Source organism: Anolis carolinensis, unplaced genomic scaffold (genome assembly GCF_035594765.1).
Source record: "Anolis carolinensis isolate JA03-04 unplaced genomic scaffold, rAnoCar3.1.pri scaffold_10, whole genome shotgun sequence".
NCBI lineage: Eukaryota > Metazoa > Chordata > Lepidosauria > Squamata > Dactyloidae > Anolis > Anolis carolinensis.
This window is the reverse complement of record NW_026943821.1, coordinates 15,352,001-15,375,754: the sequence shown is the minus strand read 5'-3', so window position 1 is coordinate 15,375,754 and position 23,754 is coordinate 15,352,001. Positions and strand designations below refer to the sequence as shown.

Below are 23,754 nucleotides of genomic sequence, written 5' to 3'. Positions count from 1 at the left end.
ACAATAAAACCCAGGAAAGCATTGACTCAAGTATAAGCTGAGAGTGGTAAATTTCAGAAATAAAAACAGATACCAATAAAATTACATTAATTGAGGCATCAGTAGGTTAAATGTTTTTGAATATTTACATAAAGCTCTAATGTAAGATAAGATTGTCCAACTCTGATTAAATCATTATTCTCATCTTCTTCAATGTCAATGTGCTAATGTATCCTTTTAATAAGAATGGAGTAAAATAATACATGTAATTATTATTATTATTATTATTATTATTATTATTATTATTATTATTATTGCAGGAAAATAATAGATGTTGTAATAAATAGAGTAAAATAACAAATATAATAATAGAGTGAAATAATAAATGTATTATTATTAATAATAAAAATAGCATAAAATAAATGTAATAGTAGCAACAATAATTGAGAAAAATAATAAATGTACCATATATTCTCAAATATAAGCTGACCCAAATATAAGCCAACCAGGACCCTCACCCGAGTATAAACCGAGGGGGGCTTTTTCAGTCTTAAAAAAAAGGCTGAAAAACTAGGCTTATACTCGAGTATATACAATATTATTATAGATTTTCATAAGATATGTTGTGTCCCTATAAATTACATTATTCTCATTTATCTATGGTTCTGTATGTCATATAAGGAATTTGCTTAACCTCCAGTTGCAAATGTGAGTAGATCAATAGGTACTGCTTTTGCGGGAAGGTAACGGTGCTCCATGCAGTCATGCCGGCCACATGACCTTGGAGGTGTCTATGGACAACGCTGGCTCTTTGGCTTAGAAATGAAGATGAGCACCAACCCCCAGAGTCGGACACAACTGGACTTAATTTCCAGGTAAATTCAATTCAACATATTTGTAAAAGTAGTTCCCCAAAGTAACTTTTCCAGGCTGCAATTGACTATTAGTTGGCCAGCTGTGTTCGAAACTGTATCAATCATCTCTCATCCCAAAGACAGAGAAAAACCTAGGAACTGAATTTCTCAGTAAATTTGCCAAAATATATTGCAATCTGGTTTATTTATTTTTTATTTACCATATTTATACCCTGCCTTTCGCACCCTATAGGGTATTCAATGCAGCTTATATATATAGGCAGTGATTTGATGCCCCACAAACTTACATAGTAAAATAAACATATACATTAAACAGTCATCAAAAACATATCAAACCTTAAAACCACTTACTTAAAATCACACAATTGACTCCAAACTGTGATATGCACATTTGAGAAGCACATTATCTCCCATAAACTCAGAAAGATTAGTATTTTTCTTTTGGAAACAACATCCACCAAGGCCACTGGGGGATTCTGGAAGTGGCAGTGCCCAAAATAACTCTTTCAAGCTTTAAAATTCCTTCCAAATACCTAAGCAGCAAAATGAGACTTACCTAGAATCCCATGTGGAATCGTTGCTTCTTCTTCCTCCGGCAAATATTGTCCCAGAAAGCCAGACGAGACTCAGACTCAGCGGAGGGTACCAGGAGATGCCAGCCTCAGTGGCTGGCTAAAGCCAAGACCGATCAGCCCGCAGCAAGCCAAAGACTATCCCAGAACAATGGGGCTCCTGTGTCGCCTTCATTATAAGGAGCAGCAGTGGCAAGAGATGTCAGGATGAAGTGATGCACAGATGTGCCTGACGTGGTGGCCAGACTTAAGTATGAAGGGAGAGAGAAGGGAGGGGAAAATGGATCAGGAGTAGAGAAGTGAGAAAGAAAACCAGAAAAGGGGTGAATTATCAATGCACTTGGGGCTTCTAGTTAGAACAGGGGTGCTATCGCTTTCATGCTTAGAGAGCTCCTCTAAGCCATTGATTTTTGTCCTTTAATATGATATGAAGGACAGAAATCAATGGCTTGGGTTGAATGGGTGGGGCATCCAAACAATTGCAGAGTGCTTACCTGAAAATTAAAGATTTGTTTTGCTTTTGTCCAAATTCAAGGGTGCTTGTGGAAGTCATGCCAGTAGTTCATGTGTGTACAGAGCTCATGGTGGAGTCTAAACTGCATTACAGAGGAGAGGGAGCTCATCCACACTCTCCTGGGGTTGGATTCGAATAAGTAACCTTCAGGTCAGCAGTCCTGTCGGCACAAGGGTTTAACCCATTGCACCACCGAGGACTCTATGATTATATGGTACTTTTTCCTAGCAAGGTGCCAGTGCTGTGAATTAAGCCTACACATGGTCTGCATAGGGTTATATCTAAATGAGAATTGGGTTGTTACCGTATATACTCGAGTATAAGCCGACCCGAATATAAGCCGAGGCACCTAATTTTACCAATAAAAAAACTGTGAAAACATTGACTCCAGTATAAGCCAAGGGTGGTAAATTTCAGAAATAAAAATAGATACCAATAAAATTACATTAATTGAGGCATCTGTAGGTTAAATGTTTTTGAATATTTACATAAAGCTCAAGTTTAAGATAAGACTGTCCAACTCTGATCCAATCATTATTCTCATCTTCTTCAGTGTAAATGTGCTTATGTATCGTTTTAATAATAATAGAGTAAAATAACACATGTAATAATAATATTAATAAATACAGGAAAATAATACATGTAATAATAAATAGAGTAAAATAATAAATGCAATAATAAGATCAGAGTGAAATAATAAATGTATTATTAATAATAATAAAAAATAGAGTAAAATATAAATGTAATAGTAGCAACAATAATAGAGAAAAATAATAAATGTAATAATACCAATAATAATAGAGAAAAATAATAAATGTACCATATATTCTTGAGTATAAGCAGACCCAAATATAAGCCAACCAAAACCCTTACCTGAGTATAAGACGAGGGGGGCTTTTTCAGTCTTAAAAAAGGGGCTGAAAAACTAGGCTTATACTCGAGTATATACAGTATATATCCTGGACCACAATTCTCAGGAATCTCATAATCAGTATGCGGGATTTCTGCAATTACAGTCCCAAAAAGTAACCTTTCTAAGATCCGTTCTACATGGGACCTTGGTTAGGATGAACCACTGAACTGAGATTTTATCTGTTGATCTCTTGGCAATTTTTACATGAACATTTTATGGCTGTATATTAAAAATAACTTGATGTAGGAATGTAAGTATTCTGAGTAACCTTGGCTGAGTAACCATTTGGCTATAGAGCAAGATCCAGCCCAACACACAAATATGGGAAAAAGAGAGAGTGTCGGTGTAACACATTGCTCAAAGCTCAGGAGTAGTGAGTTACAAGTAATGTTGTTAGCTACAACTAGTTGGTTTTTGTGTAACAAAATGGTACATTTGAAAACCAATATAACAAATAAGAGCAAATTTGCTTCACTAGTGCAACAAATAACAAGACTCTTGATATTTTCAAAAGTTACTTTGAAGTTTTTAAATCTTATTTATTTATTTATTTATTTACAGTATTTATATTCCGCCCTTCTCACCCTGAAGGGGACTTAGGGCGGATCACATTATATACATATAGGGCAAACATTCAATGCCCATAAACACATCAAACAGAAACCGAGACAGACAGACAAGAGGCAAGTTAACCTTCTCCTGAGGGGATGTTCAATTCTGGCCACAGGGGGGAGCAGCTGCTTCATCATCCACTCTGACGGCACTTCCTCATTCCAATGTCGTAAATTAGTTAACCTTGCCTCCCCACTTTTTTTTATAAGTGGTACCTTATTTCCTACTTGATAGATGCAACTATCTTTCGGGTTGCCAGGTCAGCAATGAGCAGGGGCTATTTTTTATTTTTAATTGACGGGTGCTCACCCCGCCACGGGCTGGCCTCGAACTCATCACCTCATGGTCAGAGTGATTTATTGCAGCTGCTCAACAGCCTGCTCCACAGCCCGGCCCAATAAAATCACAATATAATAACACTTCTCACAAAAATTAAAAATAACTTAAAACATAGACAATAATCCCAATCTGTAGTCAAGCACGATAGGTCATGGGCTATTATAAGGGGAATGGAAATCTAAAAATGCATATTCTTTGGTGGCTAGGGATGCCATTCTTTATCTAGTCCAAAGGACCTGCTGCTCCAAAAGTAATACCAAGTACAATAGGTTTTCCACATTTGCTGGGATTATTTCCAGAATCTCCTTAAGTTTATGCTACCATCAACAGGTTTGTTAATCTTGCCAAAGCTCCAGAACTGGGAGTGAGTGTTTTGCAAGAAAATGTTTGCATTTTTATCTATTGTACTATTTAATTGCAGAGCCATTGCCCTAGAAAAGCTCATGCATGGGGTCTCTATTTTGATTTGGGTGCCTGATCAGCAATTCATTTGATTTTTATTTATTATTATTTTTGCATCCCTAGGGCAGCTGCTATGGAAAAGGCTGGCTCAATGCCCGTCAGCAATATCATCATGCATCTGCCATGGCTCATGCTCCAGCAATCTCCTTTTCTTCCTTCACCATCAATCACTCACCTCCCTTCCCTTCCCCAAACATCCTATTTCTCATCCTATAATTTTTTGCTCTTTTATGGCTATCTGTCCAGTCTGATTTGGTCACAGAAACATCTGGCACTGGGGAGAATTGAGAGAGAGAGGAATCTTAAAAAGAGAAGCAGGGATGTTTTCTAAACCGAAGCTGTAGACTTTGGGTCCTTTGTGGCAAAGACTGAGAAGCAGAAGATTTATGGTTCTGGAGAGAGCATGAAAAGGCACTTGTGCTCATGGGAAAGATACATTTTGGTCTAGAATAGAAAATACACATAACAAAAAATATTCATGGAAAAGATGCCATTTGAAACATTGTGTTATCTTAAAAGAGGAAAGGACCCTCCGCTTTCAAGTGAAGCCTACTTGCTTAGTCTCTCAGGATCAGAAGAAAATTGCTAGCATGCACACCATGTTTTGTTTACTTGTGATATCTTCTCCTGGTGAACATTTCTACCTGCACAGGTGATCTGTATCACCTCTGGGAGTTGTTTTTAGTTTAGGATCTGGTTTGATTCATCACGGAGCCTCTGGTGGCACAATGTGCTAAAGCGCTGAGCTTCTGAACTTGCAGACCAAAAGGTCCCAGGTTCAAATCTGAGAGCGGAGTGAGCACCCGCTGTTAGCTCCAGCTTCTGACAAACTAGCAGTTTGAAAACATGCAAATGTGAGTAGATCAATAGGTACCACTCCGGCGGGAAGGTAACGGTGTTCCATGCAGTCATTATTATTATTATTAATTATTTACAGCATTTATATTCCATCCTTTTCACCCCGAAGGGGACACAGGGCGGATCACATTACACATATAGGCAAACATTCAATGCCTTTTAACATACAACAAAGACAAACAAACATAGGCTCCGAGCGGCTTCGAACTCATGACCTCCTGGTCAGAGTGATTCATTGCAGTTAATTGCAGCTGGCTTGCTCTCCCGCCTGCGCCACAGCCCAGGCCCATGACCTTGGAGGTGTCTACGGACAACGCCGGCTCTTTGGCTTAGAAATTGAGAAACCTTTACCTTTACCTTGATTCATCACTCACCCCAGGGTGAATACACAAGTACAGTAGAGTCTCACTTATCTAAGCTAAATGGGCTGGCAAAAGCTTGGACAAGTAAATACCTTGGATAATAAGGAGGGATTGGGGAAAAGCCTATTAAACATCAAATTAGGTTATGATTTTACAAATTGAGCACCAAAACATCATGTTATACAACAAATTTGACAGAAAAAGTAGTTCAATACGCAGTAATGTTATGTTGTTATTACTGTATTTACGAATTTAACACCAAAATATCATGATACAGTAGAGTCTCACTTATCCAACATAAACGGGCCGGCAGAAGCTTGGATAAGTGAATATTTTGGATAATGAGGGATTAAGGAAAAGCCTATTAAACATCAAATTAGGTTATGATTTTACAAATTGAGCACCAAAACATCATGTTATACAACAAATTTGACAGAAAAAGTAGTTCAATACACAGTAATGTTATTTTGTAATTACTGTATTTACGAATTTAGCACCAAAATATCACGATATATTGAAAACATTGACTACAAAAATGCATTGGATAATCCAGAACCTTGGATCCGCGAGTCTAGGATAAGTGAGAATCTACTGTAGTTGGTTTAAGATCAATTCTAAGGAAGCCTCGTCCATTGACCTGTCTTCATCCCTCCTGGCACATTGGGTGCTCAAGCAGAGACTGTGGGGCATTGCCTTTTGTGAGCTGTCCCCTGTCCATGCATTATGTTGGGCCTTTCCATGCAACAAATTATCTAAAGAACTTGACTGTGCCCAAATACCACTGCCTATTTTCCAAAGCAAGGTGTAATGTGCTCCCGTCTGAATTGCTGCGTGGGAGATTTGCGCATACCTCATATAATGAAAGACTCTGTCCATGAAACAAACAGAAAGTAAAATGCATCTACCACAATGATGGGCAAGCTTTTGCACTTAGTGTGTCAAAATTCACCCAAAAACCTAGCATGACTTGGGTGGTGTGTCACTTTGAGAAAAAAACCATAATTTCACAATATATATAGTTTAAATAACAAAAATATATAATTGTAATATATAACTGTATTTAATAAATCAAAAATTATTTACTACCATTATTTCCATGTACAACAATCTATGGTACCTCTTGCAATTTCCATGCTGATTTCTCTCTATTGTAGTTTCAATGTAGTCATGAATAATGAATAATATAATAGTAATAATATAATAATATACTACAATAATAATAGAATTATATATATATATATATATATATATATATATATATATATATAATTCCCATGGAGTAAACAACAAAACCACTGGACCAAATCACACCAAATTTGGCCACAAAAGACATTAGTCATCCAATCAATCTGCATGCGGCAGCGTGTCAGCAAAAATGGCTAGGCGTGTCAGTGCTGACATGCGTGTCATAGGTTGGCCATCACTGATCTACCACATTCTACTGTCATGCAATTTTTATGAACAGGCCTGAGCACACATAATCAACCCCTACTAAGAAACTTACAAGCTAGTCCCGTGAAATTTGTTGTTTTTACTTGGTTATGACCTTCCCCACATGACCCTGGCAGTTGCCAAGTTTCTTTTTGAGGCAGCCAGGATTAGAAAATTCCCAATTGTATACACAGGCCGAGACATGCTGGCATTTCTTGTCTTTTTCCTATGTTTTTAGCCAACATGTTTTAAAGCAGTTTTTAACTGTTGCAAGTTTTACCATTTGTGTGTTGTCAATCTCATTAATCTGCATACCTTGTACACCTACGGTACATAATAAAATGTTGTTGTTGTTCAGCACTAACTAATAGCAAGATACCTCTGCAGACTCTTTCCTAAGGAAAAAAAATCGATAGAATTCATGGAGAAACTAAGTTAAATGACAACTTGAAGGGAAAAACACACATAAGTAGTGCAGTCCATCAGCTGAAATTGAGTGTCTGAATTAATCACACCTGAATCTTGCATTATTTATGGGAAAAGCAATATATGAGTTTCTAATATATTTTACAGCTCATTCTGCCTTCATCTTATAGTTTTGTCTGATTTGTTTTTATAGCCAATATTTCTTAGAAAATGTGTTGTCGAAGGCTTTCATGGCCGGAATCACAGGGTTGTTGTATGTCTTTCAGGCAGTGTGGCCATGTTCCAGAAGTATTCTCTCCTGACGTTTCGCCCACATCTATGGCAGGCATCCTCAGAGGTTGTGAGGCATGGATAAACTAGGCAAGGAAAGTAAATATATATCTGTGGAGAGTCCAGGGTGTGACAAGAGTCCTTTGTCAGTTGGAAGCCAGTGTTAATGTTGCAGTTAATCACCCTAATTAGCATTGGAAAGGTTTGTCTCTTGCCTGGGAGGCATCCTTTGTTCAGAGTCATTAGCCATCCTTGGGGCTCCTCTGCCCTCAGAGTGTTGCTTCCCATCTACTGTTTTGATTTTTGAGTTTTTTTAATATTGGTAGCCAGATTTTGTTCATTTTCATGATTTCAGAACAGTAGATTTGAAGCAACACTCTGAGGGCAGAGGAGCCCCAAGGACGGCTAATGACTCTGAACAAAGGACAGAGACAAACCTTTCCCAGGCAAGAGACAAACCCTTCCAATGTTAATTAGGGTGATTAACTGCAACATTAACACTGGTTTCCAACTGACAAAGGACTCTTGTCACACCCTGGACTCTCCACAGATCTATATTTACTTTCCTTGCCTAGTTTATCCATGCCTCACAACTGTGATATCTGAGGCACCTTTGGCCCATGACCCCGCAGACAACATAGATCAAACTGAAGAGGACTTGGGCTTTTTTCCATCTCAGCAAGATTTTGTCCCTTTCCAGATGTCTTCTGTTGACATTTCCGTGCCAGAACCAATTAGGGACGCCCTTGAAACAGAGCCTGGTTCTCTGGAAAGTTTGGTGTGTGATAGGAGGGCTTTTCTCAAAACAGATCGCTCCCAAAGACAGAGTTTAAGGAGAAGCGTGAGATTAGCGGAGAGAGGCGATTGTGGCTAAATCGGTTCTCTTGGGAAGTTTCAGGGAGGCAGGCATCTGGTGCAATTTGGAAGATTTGGGGAGTCAAACACCTGTTTGGGGGGAGCTCTTGAACTTCAATAAAAGTTCTGCGCTGAGCTTTCCCTGTTGCGGTGTCAACGTGACTATTGACTAAAGAACATCGTCTCTTGTTCCTGAGCTTCCAAGCGGCCCACCGGCACGTTTACTCACGGGTAGTCTGGGAGTTGCGTCCCACTCCTTGCCAAGTTTGGACTGCGTTTTCAGATCCATCACGAAATACCTTGCCTAGCCTTGAATCCTTGTTCTGGACTTCTTCAAGAATCTTCCTGCGAAACCTTGTTCTTTCCCCACTCAAACTTCCAAAGAGTTTGAGTGTGTTTCGGTTATTTGGATTGTAGACCTTAGACTCTAATACTGGACACATAACTTCATTTTATTGCTTTAATAAAGATATTAGATTGTTTATTGGCCTCCGTGTTGGTTTCCAGTGTTCACGCTGCTTAGGGGTGTTACAACAACATCTGAGGATGCCTGCCATAGATGTGGGCGAAACGTCAGGAGAGAATACTTCTGGAACATGGCCACACAGCCCGAAAGACATACAACAACCCTATTTCTTAGAAATTTTCTCTTTTTTAAATAAAAATATTATTGTGTTTTATAGGGTGGTTTTTATGCTAAAGGGATAATGCTAGGCCTTTTTCTGTATTGATGTGAGGAGGTGTATGTTTATATGCTTGGGAAAGCTACTTGCGATGCTTGTTGGAGGGATGTTGGGACAGGGCTGTGGCGCAGGCTGTTGAGCAGCTGCAATAAATCACTCTGACCATGAGGTCATGAGTTCGAAGCCAGCCCGTGGCGGAGTGAGCACCCATCAATTAAAAATAAAAAATAGCCCCTGCTCGTTGCTCACCTAGCAACCCGAAAGATAGTTACATCTATCAAGTAGGAAATAAGGTACCACTTATAAAAAAAAGTGGGGAGGCAAGGTTAACTAATTTACGATGTGGAATGAGGAAGTGCCGTCAGAGTGGATGATGAAGCAGCTGCTCCCCCCTGTGGCCAGAATCAAACATCCCCTCAGGAGAAGGTTAAATTGCTTCTGCATCTGTCTGTCTCGGTCTCTGTTTGATATGTTTATGGGCATTGAATGTTTGCCCTATGTGTGTATAATGTGATCCACCCTGAGTCCCCTTCGGGGTGAGAAGGGCGGAATATAAATACTGTAAATAAAATAAATAAAATAATAATAATGTTGGGAATTATAATTAAAATGCTTTGGGACATGTTTTGATCCCTAGTCCGTTAGTTGGGAGGGCTTCTAGTATTTGGTTTTAGCTTGAGACAAGCAGTACTGAAGAAATGTGTATCTCTGTCTTTGTGTGCCTACTCTTTGTGTTACTATTTAAATATGTCACATGGATATGCTAATCGGCATGTGTCACCCTATGAACAGACACCCACTCTCAGGGAGATGAGTCTTAGCAGCCCTTTTAGTGACACCAAAGCCTTGTGGAATATACCATTGCTTGACTGGTGTGTATCCAGAGTCTGTTCTCATAGCATCTCAGACATTGTTTTGGAAAGCAGGATTTTTAATAATAATAATAATAATAATAATAATAATAATAATAATAATAATAAATAAAACATGTATAAGTAGATAAAAAGGTGTAGTAGAGAGATATGTAGTAAAGTTGTAATGGAAAAGTCTAAAACTGATAAGAAATATGCATAAAGATGTTTTGATTCTGATTTTTCTTTATTGTTGGATTGCATACAATGTGATATGTCTGGGATACTGTAAAATGAGGAAAGAATGTATACTTATACATTTTGAATTATAAATTAATAATAATAATATTGAAAATAAAGCATGTATAGGTAGATGAAGGGTGTATAGTGGAGAGATGTACAGTGAAGTTGTAATGGAAAAGTTAAAAGACTGATGGGAAATATGCTTGGGGATGTTCTTAATTTTTTGTTGTTGTTGGATTGTATGCAATGTGATGTGTTTGAGATATTGTAGAATGAGGAAAATGTGAGCTTGTACATTTGGATTGATAAATTAATAAAATATATATATTTCAAAAAAAAAAAAGGAAAGCAGGATTTCCATCTGATCTGGTTCAAACTTGTATCTTAATGTCTCTAGTGTTGGCTCTGGAACCAAATCAAGAAAGCCTTAAGCTGAAATAATTGGCTTGCTTTTTTCAATTCGCAACAAGGAATATTAAATGATGAGAACATCTCAGCTTTCACAAAGCACCTGATTTCTCCTAAGGAAACCCAGGCAAGGGGTTTGTTTCCCTTTTAGTGGAAAAAATGAAGTGCCCTCCTTGCTCAATTTGCTGTTCCTGGCACAGGGCGAGAGAGCCGTGTCAGTCACCCGCTGTGCCATCCCAGGAGCCGTACACAAAGGCCGTGGTTGTAAGTGGGCATGAGTCAGTCGACGGCAACCGTGTGCACCGGGTGGGTGATTCATTGTGGAGACAAAGGCCGCAGGGAATGTGTGCCCTGGCTACCCAGTTGTTACAGATGGGAGCAAAGAATTAGCTTATTGTCTTAATTTCTGCTGCTGACCCTTTAATTGGCCCCGGAGCATTCTGGTTTGAACTATCCCATCTCCCAGCTGCTTGGATCATCACTGCATTCATCCTCTTCTCCTTTATTTGTAAACAACGAATAGTGATATAGCCTGGAAATGAGATCGCCAGCATTTCATTCGAGAAATGCCACCCGGGTGGAGCCAAGAGCCTAGAATGTTTTGTCAGCTCACTTCTACTCAGTACCTTTCAGACATTCATTCATTCATCCATTCATTGCATTTTAGACCACTTCACCCCAAGACAGGATCTCAGGGCACAATCCTCACAACCTCTGAGTTTGCCTGCTATAGATGTGGGCGAAACGTCAAGAGAGAATACTTCTGGAACATGGCCATACAGCCCGGAAAACACACAACAATCCTGATCTCAGGGCAATTTATATAGGAGCTGCGGTGGCGCAATGGGTTAAACCCTTGTGCTGGGTGAACTGTTGACCTGTACTACAGAGCGAAATCAGTGGTGATACCAGGTATCCAAGATATATTTGTGTCTGCACAAATGAGCCATGGTCAATATGAATCCTATGAATGAAGCTTTAAGATATAAAGAGATAGTGATAGTCTCTGAAGATAATCTGAAAGCAAAGAGACTCCCAAGGAAAATGATTTCCAGGATACTGTGCATGTGCTGCCAGACCAGCAATTCTGTTCATTTGGGGCAATGAAAAAAAACAACAAAGTATAGCAGTCAATGTGGGGAAAAAACAGCAGTAGGGATAGTGTGGCAGCTATTACCCCAAACTGCATGATTTTAACTAGAATCTAACAATTTATTGAATAAACAAGACAAATGTAAATACAGTAGAGTCTCACTTATCCAACATAAACGGGCCGCCAGAACGTTGGATAAGCGAATATGTTGGATAATGAGGAGAGATTAAGGAAAAGCCTATTAAACATCAAAATAAGTTAGGATTTTACAAATTAAGCATCAAAACATCATGTCATACAACAAATTTGACAGAAAAAGTAATTCAATACGCAGTAATGCTATGTAGTAATTACTGTATTTACGAATTTAGCACCAAAATATCATGATGTCTTGAAAACATTGACTACAAAAATGCGTTGGATAATCCAGAACATTGGATAAGCGAGTGTTGGATAAGTGAGACTCTACTGTAGTAACATAATATGTATGTTGCAAGTGAATGATTGATGTTGTAGTGTAACTACCTTTCAAATGTCTACTTGCTAAAGAAATAAATAAATAGACCATAGAATCCCATTGGAGGAACTACAAATGACTAGAGAAATGTTCTCTCTAGTTCCTCCAGCGGAAGTGGGCCATGGAGACATGATGGAGGACCTAAAGTTTTCCTAGAGGGACATATAAATTAAGTCTGTGAATGGCCAGACTTCTGTCTGTGTTATCTAAAGAGACCTGTTTTTAAAATTTACTTTTCATGTTTAAATTATGGTGCTATAAAAATATTTGATATGTTGTATAAATTAAACCCAATTTGTTGACTTTGTGTGTTGCTACGTATGTTTGTTCTATTATCTCTTTGTTGGGTCTGTGACTGTATAATAAAGGAGAGCTTGAGCTAAGAAATTCATTAAATAAACAAATTGCAGAGGAGTCTCCAGGGCTTCCATCCAGCTTATGATGAATCCCTAATCACACTGGAATAGTTCCTTTGAAACTTTACCCTAACTCTCTTTACTTTGAAGTAAGTCTCAGGGTTTCAGTAGGATTTAACTTCCAAATGGTGGGGTAGCATTAAAATTGTGTCTCTCCATTGTGCCTTTTGGTGCTGGTGGTGACATTAACTGATGTCTTTGAACACAATGGATCAGTTTGAGCTGAAGGAGGAAGGGACACTAATGGTTCCAGTAGGAACTTCCCATGAGATCAGAACTGAAATATGACAAAGAGAATAGGAGATAAGGAACCAAATGCTACGAGGAAACAGCTGGATATATTTAATCAGAAGGAGGGAGACATGAAAACCGCCTTCTAATACTAAAGGAACTGTTCTCAGTTGCACTAGAAGCCTGGAATAGAGCCAACGGCTCCAAATTGCAAGAAAAAAAAAGATTTCAGACAAACATGGGAGAAAATGTCCTCATGTTAAGAGATGTTCACGAATGAAGAAGTATGACTCAAGAGTTTTGCTTCACTGAAGGCATTTAAGACACTGGATGTTTGTCAACAGAGATACTGAAGCTGCCATCTGTATTAAGCAAGATGTTAGACAAGGTGACCTCCAAGGTCCTTTTTTACTACATGGAACAACTACTGCATATACTTGAGTATAAGCCTAGTTTTTCAGCCCTTTTTTTAAGACTGAAAAAGCCCCCCTCGGCTTATACTCGGGTGAGGGCCTTGGTTGGCTTATATATGGGTCAGCTTATACTTGATAATATATGGTACATTTACAGTAGAGTCTCACTTATCCAACATAAACAGGCCGGCAGAACGTTGGATAAGTGAATATGTTGGATAATAAGGAGGGATTAAGGAATAGCCTATTAAACACCAAATTAGGTTATGATTTTACAAATTACGCACCAAAACATCATATTATACAACAAATTTGACAGAAAAAGTAGTTCAATATGCAGTAATGCTATGTAGTAATTACTGTGTTTACGAATTTAGCACCAAAATATCACAATGTATTGAAAACATTGACTACAAAAATGCGTTGGATAATCCAGAACGTTGGATAAGTGAGACTCTACTGTATTATTTTTCTCTATTATTATTTGTATTATTACATTTATTATTTTTCTCTATTATTGTTGCTACTATTACATTTATTTTACTCTATATTATTATTATTATTATTATTATTAATACATTTATTATTTCACTCTGATCTTATTATTATATTTATTATTTTACTCTATTTATTATTACATGTATTATTTTACTCTATTATTTATCTATTTATTTATTTATTACATTTATATGCCACCCTTCTCACCCCAAAGGGGACTCAGAGCGGCTTACAAATTACAGTAGAGTCTCACTTATCCAAGCCTCTGGATTATCCAAGCCATTTTTGTAGTCAATGTTTTCAATATATCGTGTTATTTTGGTGCTAAATTCGTAAATACAGTAATTACAACATAACATTACTGCGTATTGAACTACTTTTTCTGTCAAATTTGTTGAAGAACATGATGTTTTGGTGCTTAATTTGTAAAATCATAACCTAATTTGATGTTTAATAGGCTATTCCTTAATTCCTCCTTATTATCCAACATATTCGCTTATCCAAGCTTCCGCCGGCCCGTTTAGCTTGGATAACTGAGACTCTACTGTACATTCACATACAATACATTATATTATTAGCATAGTACAATACTAGCATTAAATATTAAATATTAAATATTATTATTAAAAGGATACATAAGCACATTTACATTGAAGAACATGAGAATAATGATCAGAGTTGGACAGTCTTATCTTAAATTTGAGCTTGATGTAAATATTCAAAAACATTTAACCTACTGATGCCTCAATTAATATAATTCTATTGGTATGTATGTTTATTTCTGAAATTTACCACCCTCGGCTTATACTGGAGTCAACGTTTTCCCAGGTTTTTTTGTGGTAAAATTAGGTGCCTCGGCTTATATTCAGGTCGGCTTGTACTCAAGTATATACGGTATATGTTTGTGACTCTTCTTACTAACTGAACACTTTTTCCTTGGGTGGAACATTGAGGCTTTTGAACTTTTTAGGAGAAACCAAGAGCTTCCGCTCAAACTTAGTAAGTCACACTTGGTCACAGAATCCATCTTCCACAAATAGAAAATACTGGGTATATTCTAGGATAGAATTTCTTAAACTTTCCCCCCGCAACCCCTTACTGGAGGCATTATATGGATGCCTTTGGTATAATCCAAGACAGGTCCCAGGATGCAGGGCTGTCTGGATGGGCTCTTCCTGGAGCACATGGCCACCACTTCCACCCAATTTACCATCTCCTCATTGTTGGCTAGGATCAGACCCAGAATCTGGGGCCGGGCTGTGGCACAGCTGGCTAGTAACCAGCTGCTATAAATCACTACTGACCGAGAGGTCATGAGTTCGAAGCCCGGGTCGGGTTAAGCCTCCGACCATTAATAGCCCCGGCTTGCTGTTGACCTATGCAGCCCCGAAAGACAGTTGCACCTGTCAATTAGGGAAATTTAGGGACGCTTTATGCGGGAGGCTAATTTACAACACCATAAAACTGCCAGCAAAACACGAGGAAAGGAATGCGGAAGTACAGCCACTACTGGACGGTGAAGCAACAGCTCCCCCTGTGGCCGGAATCGTGAAGCTGGAAAAATGTTAAAAATGCCTCTGAGTCTGTCTAATGTATGTTGTTGTCTGTTGGCATTGAATGTTTGCCATATATGTGTTCATTGTAATCCGCCCTGAGTCCCCTTCGGGGTGAGAAGGGCGGAATATAAATACTGTAAATAAACAAATAAATAAATAGCTGATCCCCTTGTCACTTCTTCCACCTTCTGGACAATAAAATTATCTGCAAGGCAAGTGAGGAATCTGTTGGATTTTGTACTCTTGGCAGAGTTTGTTTTCCAACAAATATCGGAATAGTTGAAATCTCTCATTACTACTTTCTCTCTTCTTTCTGCAGGTTTGCTCATCTGTTCAAGGAAGGCTTCATCCAGGTCTTCAGTCTGGCTTGGAAGTCTGTAGTAGATCCCCACAACAACATCATTCAGAAACCTTTTACTATTGCAAAATTTTCTTGAATTCAGCATTGTGTTAAGGGGACTACATTTGGGGGTCATATCCACCAGGCAGCTATTTCACTCACAAAATTGTAGTGTTGTACTTTTCTTATACAACAGTGCCCTCTGGTGCAATGCTGATTGGTGTGATTTTCCTTGTAATACACCAATTTCTTCCAAAGTACAGTACAGTACAATTGGGAGCGCAGGACTTCTGTGACAAACCACAATTTTTTACCCAAGAAAACACCTCTCTAGGAATTTCTCGTTCCTCTAGCACAATTCTATAGTCAAATTCCATAGAATCCCACTGGCAGACCTAGAGATTCCTAGAGAAAACATTATAACAAAAACCGTAAATAGCTAAACCTGCATATTTAGAAAGCTGAATGTAGACTTTGTAACATTGGACTCTTCCAGACAGCTCAAATGCATTATTTGTTCTGCAGTTCGAAGTTATTTAAAAATATCATACACTCTTTTTGTTGTATGACTTTTTTCTGGCAATTCTCTGTATCAAATACATCATTTTATTCCCATCTTTGATAGGTTTTTTTCCAACTCCAAGTAGTATCAGGGGGAGGACATTTTGCTCATTTCATATTTTTAAAATGTTATAGTACACTGGGGTCCCTGGTGGCACAGTGTGTTAAAGCGCTGAGCTGCTGAGCTTGTGGATCAAAAGGTCCCAGGTTCAAATCCCAGGAGCAGAATGAGCACCCGCTCTTAGCCCCAGCTCCTGCCAACCTAGCAGTTCAAAAACATGCAAACGGGAGTAGATCAACAGGTACCGCTCCGGCAGGAAGGTAATGGCGCTCCATGCAGTCATGCCGGCCACATGACCCGGAGATGTCTATGGACAACGCCAGCTCTTCGGCTTAGAAATGGAGATGAGCACCAACCCCCAGAGTCAGTCACGACTGGACTTAACATCAAGGGAAGCCTTTACCTTTACCTTTTTATAGTACACTAGCCAATCAGTGCTACAGCACTGTACGTTCAACTTTAAAGAATTAACGGAGATGATTTACCCTTCAGACCATGACACCACTTCAATAAATTACATTTTTTGAAAGATCCCTACTACAGATAAACAAACTGTAAAAAGAATTGAAATACTGAATGTGGTGGCAATAGCAAAGGGCAAAACTCAAGGAGATGTATCATGAGAAGTCATATTTCTGCAGATTGATCTGAAAGATCTCCATTGCTACTTTTGACGACTAATCAAAAAATTGCACACCCCTAATACCTACATTTAAATGGATGGATTTAAATGCAATTGTATGGATGGGGGTTAGAAGTACAAGCTTTGTTCATAGTTACTAGTGTTGTGCTAAATACTGGGAAAGCTGGCTTCCTAAATCAGGTATAATTTCCCTTGCCTGGAAATTCACTTGGAGCACATGGATTTCCACCATGGTCTGAATGAAGAATTTGCCAAGGGGGAGGGGGGTGTTTTGGCTCGACATCAGTAATAGGAGCAACCCCAGAGGCCATCCAGTCCAACCACTTCTGCCATGCAGAAGAAACGCACAATCAAAGTACCCCCTGAGCAGTGGGAGGGAAATAAGGTTTTGGAAGCATGGAAGGCGAGGGGGAAATGTGGTGACCAAAAGGAAGGAGGAGGTCCTGATGGCTCTTTGCCATAGAGAATGGAGCAACATTCTTGTGACTGAATCTGAGCTCAACCTTCACGGTACCAAAAATTGGGCTTCAAGACAACATACCTGTCCTGTCCGTCCAAACGGTATTAAATGTTTGCCCTGTATGTGTACTGTTATCCGCCCTGAGTCCCCTTGGGGAGATAGGACGGAATTTAATAAAATATTATTTGAAACACAACAAGATGAGTCCACAGCAGACTCTGCTGGCTGTTGAATTGGATCACATGTTGGACACTTCCCAAGTGTCTACGACTGTGTGATTATCGGTGAATAATGCGAACAGATCCCAGTAAGGTGGCCTTCTGCAGCTGGCAGGTGGTAATTTTGTCAGCGCCAATTGTGTTGAAGTGCAGGCCAAGGTCTTTAGGCACTGCACCCAGTGTGCTGATCACGACTGGGACCACCCTAACTGGCTTGTGCCAGAGTCTTTGCAGTTCGATCTTGAAATCCTCATATCATGTCAGCTTTTCCAGTTGTTTCTCCTCAATCCTGCAGTCACCTGGGATTGCGACATCGACAATCCATACTTTGTCTTTTAACATACTTTGTCTTTGTCTATTATTATTATTATTATTATTATTATTATTATTATTATTATTATTATTAATTTATTATGACAAAGCAAACAAGATAGATATGCTAGATTTCGTATCACAAAATCACAAGTTGAACACTTCCCAAGTGTCTAGGACTGTGTGATGTATTTTCGGATGATGAGTGCAGATCCCAGTAGGGTGGCCTTTTGCAGTTGGCAAAATATTATTATTATTATTATTATTATTATTATTATTATTATTATTATTATTATTATTTATTACAGTTAATATTGACTTGGAGACAAGCCCATCCTTTTTCTCATGTAGCTGCAAGACCCAGACTGATTCTGAATGTACTAACAGGTAATACTTTTATTAGTCAGTAAACCATGGGGTATTCACAAAGCATCATGTGCTTCTCCTAGACCACGGCAATTGCTGGTTTCTTCCTACAGGACTGAATGATGCTGAGGAACACCAGGAAGACAAGAAACATTCCTAAGCCTAATATCAATGATACAGCGACAGAATATGTCTCAGGCAGTTCCATGCGAGGTAGCATCGCACCAGGGGAGGAGACCCAAAACTTGCCTACTAGGTGCCTATTGACATAACACTGGTAGAGAGAACCGTGGGAGCCATTCTGGAAGGAGACGCGGAGGATCCCACCACCGGTGGCTTTGTCCAGGCTCTGGGTAGTACTGTTGTTCTGGAGAAGTTCAAGGTGAGTCAGTGATGTATGGCCTTCTTGCCAGTAGACAGGGCTGAAGAAAAGAAAGAATCAATGCAATATATATGATACTAGTTTAGGTGCCTGGTAATGCCTTGGTTAAGTAATTTCTAAGGCTATTTATTAGAAGTAGTCATTTTTGTTTTTGGATTATATGAATGGTCCCATTAGAAAATGTATAAGGATATGCAAGACCCATCATAATCAGTCATTGCCCCAAAACTACACCAGGAGTTAAGGTTGGTCATGACGGGTAGGTCCAGATCCATCATAGGATCTCTCTGGATGTGGGTGAACTATAACTCCTAACATCCTGGGTTAATCCCCCAAATCCAGAACTTAAAGTTGGTCATGGTGGGGGTGAGTGCCAAGTTTGATCCAGCTCCATTGTCAGTGAAAACATTACATAAATAAAGTTAGATATCTAAGGTTAAGAGCAATAGTTGGGAAGCAGGTGCATATGAATTGAGTTAAGGCAGGCATAGGCAGACTTTCTCTACTTCTTGACCTTTCAAGATTTGGACTACCATTCCCACTACAGTAGAGTCTCACTTATCCAACACTTGCTTATCCAACGTTCTGGATTATCCAATGCATTTTTGTAGTCAATGTTTTCAATACATCATGATATTTTGGTGCTAAAATCGTAAATACAGTAATTACTACATAGCATTAATGTGTATTGAACTACTTTTTCTGTCAAATGTGTTGTGTAACATGATGTTTTGGTGCTTAATTTGTAAAATCATAACCTAATTTGATGTTTAGTAAGCTTTTCCTTAATCCCTCCTTATTATCCAACATATTCGCTTATCCAAAATTCTGCCAGCCCATTAATGTTGGACAAGTGAGACTCTACTGTATTTACTTTACACCTTTCTGTCTTCCAACGTCGTACCCAAAGGAACTAACATCACAGGTCAATGGAAAATACAGCGACAATAATGTACAAGTTCAAAATAGTTCATACAGTTCAAAATTATTAAAAAACAAGCACTTAAAAACACAAAAGTCCTTAAGAGGGTGAAGGATAAGTTGCAGAGTATCTTCTCTCCTTTTATCCGAGGCTTTGCTGTTCCCTTTCCTTATTTAAATAACAAATAACTAGTATAGGAGGCTTGTAGAAGGTTGCTATTTCCAAGATGATCTAATTCTGAAAGTAGCAATCTTTTCTCACAGTCACCTCTTGCTTTATTCCAATATCACATCTTACTCCTTCAATTCTTTCCAGGTCCACCACAGAGACTTGCTAGCTACTAGTGCAGTGGTTCTCAACCTGTGGGTCCCCAGATGTTTTGGCCTTCAATTCCCAGAAATCCTGCTGCTAACCTGGCTGGGATTTCTGGGAGTTTTGGGCCAAAACATCTGGGAATCCACAGGTTGAGAACCTCTGTACTAGTGTATTTTTGACAGCCTTGCTTTAAGCGCCAGCCTAGATTTGTGCCAAAGATCCAGAGGGCAAAGTTTCATTTGACTTATAAATCATTAACTAACTTAGGCTTCTGAAAACACACATATGAATTTCCGGATCCTTGAACATTCTAGGCTTCATTCAAAAGAATACAGTGCTCGCAGAGCTCAAATGGTGTTGCATTTCGGCATCAGTCAACTTTTTTGGAGAGGTGGCTGCCAAGGTGGTTGCAATGGTCAACATTTTCTAGCATTACACAATTAAACTGTATTGCTGGCATTGTGAAAAGATTGGTTTGTGCCTGCTGGTAGATCACTTTGATTTTTTTCAATGTTAAGTGAGAGGCCAAGCTTTTCGTATGTTTCTGTGAAGGTGTTTAAAGTCTTCCTCTGAATGAACTTGGACTACATTACCATCAGCATACTGGAGTTCTATAACAGAGGTTGCTGTTTCCTTTCTTTTGGCTAAAATTAAAGAGTTGTCACCTGCCCAGTGTATGATTTCTCCACTGGTGGGAAGTTTCCCGTCAACAAGGTGTAGGATCAGAACAATTGAGATAGAAAATAATATTGTGGCAATGATACATCTCTGACACCTGATCCCACTTTAGATGGGTCACTTTGGGGTTCGTCACTATTCAAGACTGTTGCCATCATGTCATTTAAGAGAAGCCCGCAGGGTGTTCATTCATAGAGAGATGGTGGAAGAATAACTGGAACAAACCATTTATTTTATGCCTAACAATGTATTGGATGTCTGATATACATTATTTGGGAGAGCATCAGTGGCCTTGTTTTTAAGTAAGCTTGAATATTAAGTCTTGTATTTAGCTGACTATAGCAAAGTGAGGTGGGATCTTTTGATAGATTGGAAAATGGTTCTGAGTTCCACTTGTCTAGCAGCAGCAGCAATAAAAGGGTGAGTTCCAACTTTCTTTGTGAAAAAGCAACAAGGTCAATTTCAGGAGCAAATTAAATTATAAATGCATTGAGAATAATAATAATAATAATAATAATAATAATAATAATAATAATAATAATAATAATAATTTCTATCTGTTCCTTAATTCCAACTATATGTGCATTCCGACTATATGTGCATCACATATAGGGCCCATCCCAAGCCACTGTTTTAGTGTACCTGGAAAGTCCCTCATATACAGGCAGCCCCTGAGTTACAAACATCTGACTTACAAACAACTCATCAAGGCATCAATAGGTTAAATGTTTTTGAATGTTTACATAAAAATGTAATTTATGATAATAATAATAATAATAATAATAATAATAATAATAATAATAATAATACTTTAATAAGATAAGACTGTCTAAGTCTGATTACCTATATACTTCAGTATAAGCTGACCCAAACATAATCCAGCCAGGATCCTCACTCGAGTATAAGCTGAGGGGAGCTTTTTCAGCCCTCAAAAAGGACTGAAAAACTAGGTTTATACTCGAGTATATACAGTATTTTCTGTAAAACTGTTAAATCTGCAAGAAACTTGCTTTTTGAACCCTATTTTCTCACTTAGCCCTTTCAGCAAATGCCCGACGCCACTGTCGAAGACACATTCTTCCCCATGGGGGCTGGATAAGTATGATCCTAGTTGAAGAGAAGGCTGAGAGGAGACATGATAGCTATGTACAAATACGTATGGGAAGTCATAGGGAGGAGGGAGAAAGCTTGTTTTCTGCTGCCCTGCAGACTAGGACGCGGAACTACAGGAAAGGAGATTCCACCTGAACATCAGGAAGAACTTTCTCACTGTGAGAGCTGTTCAACAGTGGAACTCTCTGCCCCGGACTGTGGTGGAGGCTCCTTCTTTGAAGGCTTTTAAGCAGAGGCTGGATGGCCATCTGTTGGGGGTACTTTGAATGAGATTTTCCTGCTTCTTGCAGGGGGTTGGACTGGATGGCCCGTGAGGTCTCTTCCAACTCTACTATTCTATGATTCTAGTTGAAGAACTGTACCTGTAAATGGATGATGCTGGGCAGTGCAGGAAGGCAGTCGTGTTGGGTAGGAGATGGTAAGTGCTATAGAGCATAGTTGGCACCGCGTTGGAATCATTTGAAGCAAGCAAGTGCGCTGCGTCACAAGGAACGTGGCAGGTTTCCACTCTCAGTTCTGGTCCCCGTTGTGGCAACAGTGGGTGCTTCCTCCTCACCATCCCACATGGCAGAGGCTTTTCTTCCTGACCCTCCTTGTTTGTTATGCGGACGTAACAAAAGCCTACCCGCTTCCTTTCTCCAGGATGGCCACAGTGATCACAAGCCTGCCAAGGACTCCATGCGGTGAACAGCTCAGCCAGGGTTCCATCTTCTAGCTCTGCTGTAGCATTTTCCAGAGGTGTTTCCCCAAGGCCAGCGTGTGAGACCTGGAGGTGCCCAGCATCTTGGAAATCTACCTCATAATAAGCAATGGTGGCATCACCTTCCCGGCAAGTGTACAATCCAGAGTCCTTTACATGGGGCCTTTGGATATACAGGCTGTTAGCAACTAATCGGGATTTGGACCGTAGTCTCTGCAACTTGCCTTGGCTAAGCAAGGGGGCAATTCCTGCATGCAAAAAGGTGGCAGGCGGCTGGTCTGTCCACTGTGGATCGAGATATTGCCAAGAGATATGGGTGCTGAAGTATCCATGAGGACAATGCAGCATCACTGGGTTGTCGGAGATAAAGGCTAGCATGCAAGGCTGGCCTGGAAGACAGGGTGATCCCAGGGAGTGACCCCCATACAAGGTACCTTCGGTAATAGCCAAAGTCAGGCCCAGGAAGGGAGCCACAAAGGATGCCCAAAAGGACATGGTCAGCTAAGCACTGACCTATGAAATGGATTCAAAAGGCAAATTCAGGCAGACCTCGTGCGACATCATAATGGAGGTGAGAAAAAGGCTGATGTCATAATGGTCAGCAAAATTCTTAGCAACAATTTCACATGACTTCCTGTCCCTGTAAAAAGAAATGGCTTGTTGTGAAAACAAGGATTAGTGATAAAAGCTTCAGTGGAGACACCTTTTTCCATAATAGTAACTCTTTCAGGAGTGAATTTTCCTACCTAGGGATAGATTTATCTCACTTCTGTTGTCTCATCCCCATTTGTAACTATGAGTTGTTCGTAAGTAAGATGTTTGTAACTTGGGAACTGCCTGTATAAGCCTGGTTTTGGTGTTATGCATAGTTAACTTCTCCCATATCTTTACTGTTATAAATAACAATGTTATTAAACTATTGGTTATTGTCATGTGTCACACCATGCTTGGAGGTATCCAAAAGGTCCTGTTACTCTAAAAACCCTTTTAACCAAAGGCTATAGTTTCCTAGGGGCCCCTGGTGGCACAGTGTGTTAAAGTGCTGAGCTTCTGAACTTGCGGACCAAAAGGTCCCAGGTTCAAATCCCGGGAGCGGAATGAGCGCCCGCTGTTAGCCCCAGCTCCTGCCACTCTAGCAGTTCGAAAACATGCAAATGTGAGTAGACCAATAGGTACCACTCTGGCGGGAAGGTAATGGCGCTCCATGCAGTCATGCCAGCCACATGACCTTGGAGGTGTCTATGGACAATGCTGGCTCTTCGGCTTAGAAATGGAGATGAGCACCAACCCCCAGAGTCAGTCACAA

General features: G+C 39.4%; 2 protein-coding genes across 3 annotated transcripts in view; both read right to left on the bottom strand.

Moving 5' to 3' along the window:
• mag (myelin associated glycoprotein) overlaps positions 1 to 1,625 on the bottom strand; it is an 89,690-nt gene extending 88,065 nt beyond the window's left edge. For both annotated transcript variants that reach the window (XM_062962603.1, XM_062962606.1), the window contains exon 1: positions 1,411 to 1,625. The gene's annotated coding sequence lies outside the window, so the exon portion shown is untranslated. The remainder of the gene's footprint in view (positions 1 to 1,410) is intronic.
• Positions 1,626 to 18,341: 16,716 nt separating this feature from the next.
• fam187b (family with sequence similarity 187 member B) lies at positions 18,342 to 22,979 on the bottom strand. The gene is made up of 2 exons (XM_016996086.2): positions 22,111 to 22,979; positions 18,342 to 18,760 (listed from the first exon to the last, which is right to left on the bottom strand). The coding sequence occupies exons 1-2, from the start codon at positions 22,941 to 22,943 to the stop codon at positions 18,418 to 18,420; spliced, it is 1,176 nt and encodes a 391-aa protein (XP_016851575.2). The 5' UTR covers positions 22,944 to 22,979; the 3' UTR covers positions 18,342 to 18,417.
• Positions 22,980 to 23,754: the final 775 nt, after the last annotated feature.

What these genes read in the sequence shown, in the direction of transcription:
- fam187b (XM_016996086.2), bottom strand. Translation starts at nt 22,943, where the DNA reads ATGTCCTTTTGGGCATCCTTTGTGGCTCCCTTCCTGGGCCTGACTTTG. An exon ending in CCAGCATCATCCATTTACAG is followed by an intron (nt 18,761 to 22,110) that starts GTACAGTTCTTC and finishes TCTTTTCTTCAG; the next exon opens with CCCTGTCTACTGGCAAGAAG.